Genomic DNA, 9005 nt, shown 5'->3' with positions numbered 1-9005 from the left:
TGGACAAAAGACCTAAACCCAAAGGTCAATCAGGTTGGGCACAGCCCTGATCACGCAACAAGAAAAATTGTATGCATCCGCGCGCCCCTAATATTACCATTGATAGTAATCCTTAAAAATATATCAGGATGATAGAGGTCTCAAATCAAAATATAATTTATTGAATGTGTTCAGTGATATTCAAGACATAAAATTTTGAAATTATTACTTCAGGTGATAGATTTTCCTAGGTTCTTTAGATAAGTTTAGAAGAAAATGTGAATAAACTATATTCGAATTTGGGACATCAAGTACCGACTATCAAATTCTTTGTCACTTACGTAGGGATTGTCGGTGATTTTAAGTTATTGATGATGATTAAAAAATTAGAGGTGTGATGTATGAGATGTACCAATACGCTGGTCCGGAAATGCACGTTAGTAGTGGTACCTCCAGTAGCTTTAATTGGGCCGAGCCTAGTCCAAAAAACATATGGGCTTAGTGAACTAAATTGGGCCTTTAGTGAGCCTAGATCCATATCGCTAAATAATAAGTTTTGCTACTCAACCCCATCTCAGTGCATAGTTCACACAATAGTGGTAGCAATTTTAAATACGATTCACCCAGTCTCTAGAGTAAGTGACAAAGGCTTGGTGGTTGGTACCCGAGACTTAAGTTCGAATCCTTGTTGATTCACATTTTAAGTCAAGTTTATTTCTAAATGAAATAAACAAAGCGGGTAACGTGATACCTATCTCTCAAAATAAAAAATAAATAAATACGACTCAAAATGCAATTAAGCATGACAAAAATTACTAAAAATGGTTTAAAATTTAAAACCGAAACAAATCTAGCTCGAAAATAGTACCCAGTAAGAAACAGGTTAGGTACTCGTCAACACCATCAAGTCACCAAACTCTTCACTTTTTTCGATTGTATTTATTTTCTAGCACCTCCGAAAAGGAATCTATGTGACACAAGATCAAAACTTCTAAACACAATATGAATGCCTTTGACTTTTCGATGCGTACATTAAGCGTCAGTGGCTCAGTTCACACATCAAATCAAATATAGTAAAAAGAGAAAAAAAAAAAAAATCTACATCCATGCGAACTCCACAGGATTACAAATTACACGAATTATGACAATCATCAACATGGCTATGACTCAGTTAGCTATTAGCAGTTAATTAATCTAATATTACTCATTATGAAATAATTTAAATTATTAGAATTTAATAAGATTAAGTTATTTATTTAGCTAAAATCAATAGTTGAGGTGTCTCAATGTATTTTTATCTAATTTTTACATGCTTCTTATCCACAGCAAATCAAATTGCTTACCTGCTTTCATCAAATTAGGACACCGGGCTACTTTAAAACTCACTTCTTCTTCTTTTTTTTTTTTTAATTCAGAGATACTACTAAAAATTTTTAGACATAGAAAGAGTAATATCCTATAGAAAAACACTATCTATATATTACTTAAAAGACGTAAATTTTACAACCTTTTTATTTTGAGAGTTATATAAATTTAAATTAAATTTTAATATTAAAAAATTAATAAGGCAAAGAGAAAATAAAAATCCTTAAAAATGAGGAGGCGACACGATGTATAACGACAAGCGCTCAAATTATTATTGTTATTATCATCATTATTATTTATATATAATATCATCACCCTATACTTTAGATAGATCTCAACAAAGGACTCCTCTAGTGATGCTGCTCTCTTTCTCTCTCCTCCTCTCTCGGTGACTCCCATTTTGACCTCAAGAGAACCTCTCTCTCTCTCTCTATCTCTCTCTCTCTCTCTTTCTCTCTCTCCCACCGCCCAAAATCGACTCTTCTCGACCGCTTCTGCTTCAAGCCGCAGCGGAGAAGGCGATGTTGTGATTCCTCACTCGGCCTCCTCTCGCTTTCGATCTCCGCCGCTTAGAAGCGCGAGGAAGAGGACGATCGATACCATGGGTTGTGTTGGATCTACTCAGAAGGGAGAAGGTGAACCACCCCCTCTCGATCATTCTTGTAGATTTTGTTCTACATCGGTTTCTATTTCCGACCCTCGAGATCGTTTTTGGAGATCATGCGGTGTTGCGGTGATCCTACGTCCTGGAAATTGGAGTCGTTGTTTTGTAGATTGTAGAATCGGTCGTTGTCCTGTTGCTAAACTTTGCGTCTTTTAGGTGGATCAGTTTAGATCTATATTTGGAAGGAGTAGGGAAAAAGAGAAAATGTATGAAGACCCCCTAAACTATTGGCTATTTTTGATCTAGGCATCTGAATCTTATAGTTTCTGGTTAACATCCTGTAAATTTGATTTGTGTTAATTTGAGTTATCTTACTCTGTTCAGTTAAGAATTTCGTTAAAAATGAAGTACATAAAACTGTTAAATTTGACGAGATAATTTATAGTTTACCGAAATTTTTACTGCTGAATTATCTCAGATCCAAAAAAAAAAAAAACAGAAGAAACCTGAGGGAGTGTCAAATGAAAAAGAATTACGTTTTGAGTCCTATTTCAGGATAGTCTCTAGTTACCAGGAAAAGAATAAATTGTCTGCTTTAGCTTATCGAAGATTTTATGACCTCTTTTGGGGCTGCAATATGTCACTTGTGTGTTTGCTAGTTGGTCGTAGCCTTGGTGATCCAAATGGTGAGTTATTGTTCTGTTATTACTTGGTAATATGTTGTGTAATTGCTACATGCTGAATCTAGGTTCGGTGGTAGGAAATAAGAAGCAACAGGTATAAAGTGTTTTTTCACCCAGAATGTGAAATAAGCTATCTTAATATTCAGAGTGAAGTGCGTAATTTAAGGTTGATGGCGGTGTTTGCTATGTTTCTTTGTTTTCTTGTGAATTTCTGATAATACATTTTTACGAGAAAATGTGGCATGAAGTGCTGACCACATTATAACAGAATTGGGAGTGATTGTCAATTCTTCTCCCTGCTCTCTTATTTACATGTACGAGTTCATTTTGAGGTCTGCATAGTTATGTATTATTTTTTCCAGCTCTGCAGCCCAGTTTGTAACTTGACTGGAAGGAGAAAATTGGTGGGGCGTTTTGTTTTTACTGTGAACTTGATCGGGTTTGGCCTTAGGCTAATCTATTTGTGCACAATTCTTGATCTTAGTCCATAATTTTCTTATGAAATCACAAGTCCGTAGCCTCATGTGGAATTGCAGTGGCATTATGACGATGCACAGTTGAGATAAGTCATAGATGATGCATTTAGCCAATTTCTGGTGCTGATCAAAGTAACCATTATGGCTATTATAGAGGATTGCCTGTTTATGAAACCCTCCATATGGATGTTATTTCCAAGGGGAGATTAGTAACTCTTGATGTAGTTATCACTTGTATATTTGTGCATAAACTACAAGATTTTGGAAACAGACTTATTTAAGCCATGGATGCAAGGTCGAGCCCATTATCTTCTTTCTCTATGTTCTACAACAATGAAGTAGGACTTTAATGTAATTAGGAAGGTGTTGAATTATGAACATGAACAGTGCAATTTTTTTTTTTCATTCTTCCCAGAGATGTGTTGTCTTGTCATCTAAGCTGCATGAGATTATTTACATTGTTCCAAGTATAGCATCACCGGATGAATTTAAAGCTTATTTCGCTTGTTTCAAATATTTGAGCTGTGCTAATCACCTATATCCACTTGACAGATTTCTAGTATTTATTCCTTGGTTAATGTACCTTTGTTTCTAACAGATTGTGTCTATTCTACTTCATTTATTTATGTACCGCATCTGGCTTGTGCTAGCTTTCTCTTCACAATTTCTGACGTGTCAAACTAGACCTGGTAAATGAGCGGGTTGGGTAATCCGCGGGCGGGTTATTGTACCCACGGGTTACTTGGGCATGGGTAAAATTTATCCACAAATTTTTGGGTAGCCAACATCATTACCCATACCCACCTGCAGGTGGGCGGGTGGGTATGCGGGTTACCCGCAATTGTTTTTTCTTTTTTTCTCTTATATTTTTTAAATGCAAAATATATATATGTATAAGTTTTAAAAATATAGCATAACTCATTATTTAAAATATCATAATATACAATAAAAATATTTAAAGTCTTAGAGCTTAAAAATTTCGTAATATAAAAGACATGATAAAAAATTAGAGTTAGAATTTGTAGGATGAGTAAATAAAAAAATATATATTTTAATTAAGAAAATATATTTTGTAATTAAAAAATATATGTGCGGGTATCCGTTGGTACCCGCGGGTTACCCAAAATGCCCACAGCTTAATTGGTACCCATCTGTTTTACCCGTAATTTTTTAAGTTGAAAAAGATGGTACCCATACCCGCAAATTTGCGGGTAACCCGCGGGCACCCACGGGTATGGGTCGAGATTGCCAGGTCTATGTCAAACTATCATGAAAATCTACATTTGTTATGACCATTTATGCCTTTAATATCTATTCATGTGTTGAATACTATGATAGATCGAGCCTTATTTTTGCTTGAATGCAGAGAATAGTAAGAAACTCCGAAAGCCAAAGCCTTGGAAGCATACTCAGCCGATAACCAGTGCAGAGCTCAAACAGATGCGTGATGAATTCTGGGATACTGCTCCTCACTATGGCGGCCAGAAAGGTTCTTATCTTTTAAATGCTGATTACAGTTGTTTCCATTTTTCAGTAGGTTGCCTTTATTAGCCCTAATGACGATATGTTGCTTGACCAGTCTCACAAACGACAGATGTCTAATCTAAAAGATAAACACACTGTAAACTTTATTTTACCTGCTTGCCGTGTGAATATATTGAAACTATGCTTTTGAGAAGCTTTTGCCTTCTCATGTTAAGTTTTTACTTAGTACAAATGGCATTCTTTTTTTCAACAGTAATATTTTTACTAGTTTGCCAATGCACTTTTCTAACTAAATGGCACCATATTTGATTGCTCTGTTTCGACGGGATTGTCTTCATTGGTTTAGGTTGGGACTGACCTTAAATTTATTACACGCTAAAAGGATATGTAAGCAGTGTTGTTTTTTTATTCTCGGCAACGCCTTATCTCAGTGGAGACCTACAAAATTGTGATTTTTTCTACCTGGGACATATGGGAAAGTAGAACAAGAACTTGGTAGGCATAGAGTCCTGTTCATTTTTTCTGTTTTAAGAAAGAGCAAAATGTTTAAATTGTGATTATTCAGCATTACATTCTTTTATTATTATTTTATTTTTATTCTCTTTGTGCAGAGATTTGGGATGCACTCCGGGCTGCAGCTGAAGCTGATTTAAGCCTTGCGCAAGCAATAGTAGACAGTGCCGGTATTATTGTGTCGAGCACCGACATGACTCTTTGTTACGATGAAAGAGGTGATATGTTGTTTTATTCTCTTTGTTACATTTTCCTTTTTTATCGTTTCTTTTCTAAATCGTCCATGCATATGGAATTTACTTCCCACAACCTATTGTAGGTGCCAAGTATGAGCTTCCCAAGTATGTTTTGAGCGAGCCCACTAATTTAATTCGGGACAGCTAGTTGTGACGAAGAACCGAAACATGAATAAGTTAATGTAAATTATGTAAATGACTCTCCTTTTGTTTCTTCATTCAATTCCTGTGTGCACTTGTAAACTGAACTGAAATATGAATCATAGTACTCAAGCTTTATGTTTCAATTCAACGGCACACACTTAGCTCTGAAATTACAGGTGTGCTTTCGTGCTTATGGTGTAATATGAAGCATCGCATATATCTTTCCTTCACTCTTCTAAATCATGGCCTGCTCTAGATGAATTTTGCTACTACTAAATGCCCATTGTATCCTCGTAGCCATATACATTTTTAGAATGTTATAACTGGGATAATGTTCCATATTGGTGCAACACCAAATGCTTTTTGTTAAGTTGCTTGTTCAAAATCGTGGGAAATGAGATGCTTTTTCATGTAAAAAAGAAAGGAATTGTCCCTTTTATATCTTTCTTGTTTGAGGTAAGTGATTGTTTTGTTCCCTTAAATAGTTACTGTGATCAGAAATCGACATAGTTAACCTGTTATATTACAAAATCACTTGGTTGATGCAATTTTTAATTCACAAATGTTTCGCGGTTAAAGTTGTTCGCAACATTTCGATTCCCTTGCTGTTTAAATTGAGCTTTCCTGGAGTCCACTGAATGACTTTAATCGTCCGTGCACCTGTTCTCTCTGACGTGTGACCTCTTTTTGTTGCTAGTTTGCAAAAAGATAAAATTTGAACTAGATGAGCCGGGAAGTGAAAAAGATTACATCATTATGTGATTCTTTTTTTGCGTTTGCTTTGTTTGAGAATAGTTTCCCAGTTCAATCTACAACTATGAGGAGTAGTAATTAATTGATTGTTCGAACAATTTGTTGTCAAGAAAAAAAAAAAAAGTTTGCAAGCAAAAGGTCAAAAGATTTTGTTGCCATAAAAAACTTAAATAAGTTTATGGTACGTTCAAAAATGTCCAAAATGTATTTGATAATTTGTTTATGTAACCGACTGTCCCTAGGGCAAATGGTAAAAGGTTTGGTGGTTGGTATCCGAGACCCAAATTTGAATCCTACTTGATTCATATTTTCAGCTAAATTTATTTTTAAATGAAATAAACGAAGCGGGTAACGTGTTATCTATCTCTAAAAAAAAAAAAAATTATTTCTGTAGTCAGAAGCGGAGAAATTTAATAAAAAAATTCAATGATGCTTCCTTAATGAACTATTTCAAATTGATGTTTTTAGAAACACTAGCAAAAAAAGAAAAAAGCTCCTTCACGTATATAGTGATTCTTATATAAAAAAAAATTTTGTAATGAGAGTTTGAATTTGCTACGTATATATTTATGAAATTTGATCTTTTAAGTATTCTCGATCGCTACTAGTAGGCCGTTAGTTTCTTCTTCTTTTTTTTTAAAAAAAAAATAGCGAACCATTTGCTTTATTTGTTAGGAAAATAAACTAGATTTACAGATGAAAGCAGTCACAAATCAAGTTCGCCAAGGTGCCGTTAGTTTCGGATGGAATGGAGTTATGGGGGGTAGAGGCACTAATCACACCAAAAAAAAAAAGAAAAAAAAAAAGAAGATAATGAAGGACATTTAAGGAGAGATAAAAAGAGTTGTTAATTTAAGTACAAACTATATTGACAATAAGTGGGTGATTGGACGTTCCAACAATGTCTCTGCGCAGTGATTCTCCAAAATAAAATTTTTAAAAAAATTAGTAAAAAAGCGCCTTTGCGTACGTAGTACTATTATGATCCATTTTCCCACCTCAGCCTAGGTAGTAGCATAGGAGGTATAGCATGTGGTTGTGCATTGTACTTCAAAAAGTTAAAAAACCTACATGTGGTTGTGCATGCCCAATCAATTGTTTCATAAACAGCTGGTACCTAAAAAAGCAAATCAAGTTCCACAAAAGCGCTTTGTTGCTTAATCCGTAAAGATGAATTAAAGCTGCTACCAAATATTCTGCTTATAATGCAAGAGCATACAGATACGACATATTATATTGGTTCCTTATAAATTAATGTTTCATTAGCTAACACAGTTTTCTATATATATTTCATGTTTCAACCTCGCATATAATGCTCAGAACGTGAAAGAATTGAAATGAGTCTATAGATTTTATAGGTAACATGCAAAAGCTAACCACGTGAAAGTACAATTAATATTATATATCCTTCTAGTAAGTCACACAATTTGTGAAATTTTTACAGCGCCGCAGCTCAGAACGGCTCTATTTATGAGTATACTTACAGGGGATGAACCTCTAACCTGAATGATATTAAAAGAGATAGAACCATTTGAAACCCGACTAGACATATCCACACAATTACTATTCTCACTATTCTACACAACTCAATTTATTTCAACCTCTTTAGTATTTACGTAAATACTTAAGTTCGTCTAGAATTATAGTGGCTAAAGTAATCCCTTTTAATGCTTAGAGGATCCAGAAAAATTGGAGGCATTTCACTCTTTTGCCCCAGAATGGTAGTGCATGCGAATAGCCATAAAAAATTTTTCAGATGTCTCCACCACTATTTTACAACATATAAAAAAAATAGAGTTCTATAGTATTTTTAAATATTTTTAGATCTTTTAAAATATCAAAATAGCAAAATTTGATGTAGTTAATTAAGGACTTAATGGTTTGTATACGAGATCCTAAACACATGGTCTAATAATTATTTTATATTTCTAACTAAATTTATTTAAAAAAAATAAAAAAATGAGTAGCTAATCTTTCTCTATAATTTTTGAGAGAGAGAGAGAGAGAGGGGGGACAATGGTGGTTTCATAGAACCACTGGTTTGCTGCTTCCCAACAATTATTTGCCTATCCTTAGTTGTTGTCTAATCGTTTGTACTACCACAAAGACCTGAAGGACAGAAAAAGAAGTAACAATTGGTAATGGCTTGTCACAAAGATATCAGCTCGCAGTTTCTCCGACTGAGGGGACAATAACAGATCCCTAATTCAAGGTGTTCAAACAAGAATTAGGGTATTCAAAAAATATATTTAATGTTATTATTTGTGCATATTATTCATATAAAAGATACGTAAATTTTATTCGTAAGAGATAGAGAAAGAAATTTTATGTCACGAAACTGTTAAAAAATTATGATTGGCTTGATACCCTATTGTATTATTTCGAAAATAAATATGATATAAAATAGAAAGCTAACAAGTGGAACTGTGGAACGATCTCTACATGCAGTAAAGATCTTCAATATTATATAGCACAGTAAATCATGTCTAATGCGTACTTTGATGAATTTGTAAGGTAGCTTTTGTTCTATAATGGTTGCAGCCATTCGGTTCCATTAAGGGAAGAGAACATGACCAACCCACACATTATTTAGAGATATTATACATAGAAATGATAAGTATTTAATTAATTTTTTTTCAATTTTTCATAGAAGTTGGAAATAAATATTTTATTTGACATCAGTTTAGATCATAGACTCATCTCATATTATATAATAAAACTAGTTAGATATAAATTCTGTATAAAATATCTGTTAACCAAAGGACTC

At 34.0% G+C, this 9005-nt stretch overlaps 1 protein-coding gene across 1 annotated transcript; it reads left to right on the top strand.

The window, feature by feature from the left end:
* LOC109717809 (ubiquitin domain-containing protein 1-like) lies at positions 1669-5725 on the top strand. Its single transcript, XM_020243732.1, has 4 exons — positions 1669-1979; positions 4474-4596; positions 5204-5323; positions 5425-5725. The coding sequence occupies exons 1-4, from the start codon at positions 1946-1948 to the stop codon at positions 5487-5489; spliced, it is 342 nt and encodes a 113-aa protein (XP_020099321.1). The 5' UTR covers positions 1669-1945; the 3' UTR covers positions 5490-5725.

Source organism: Ananas comosus, linkage group 11 (genome assembly GCF_001540865.1).
Source record: "Ananas comosus cultivar F153 linkage group 11, ASM154086v1, whole genome shotgun sequence".
NCBI lineage: Eukaryota > Viridiplantae > Streptophyta > Magnoliopsida > Poales > Bromeliaceae > Ananas > Ananas comosus.
This window is presented reverse-complemented; position numbering and strand designations above follow the sequence as displayed.

Bases quoted from the DNA above. Each gene is read 5' to 3' on its own strand.
- LOC109717809 (XM_020243732.1), top strand. From the start codon at position 1,946: ATGGGTTGTGTTGGATCTACTCAGAAGGGAGAAG. The intron at 4,597-5,203 runs GTTCTTATCTTT...CTCTTTGTGCAG, and splicing joins TCACTATGGCGGCCAGAAAG to AGATTTGGGATGCACTCCGG. The intron at 5,324-5,424 runs GTGATATGTTGT...AACCTATTGTAG, and splicing joins TCTTTGTTACGATGAAAGAG to GTGCCAAGTATGAGCTTCCC.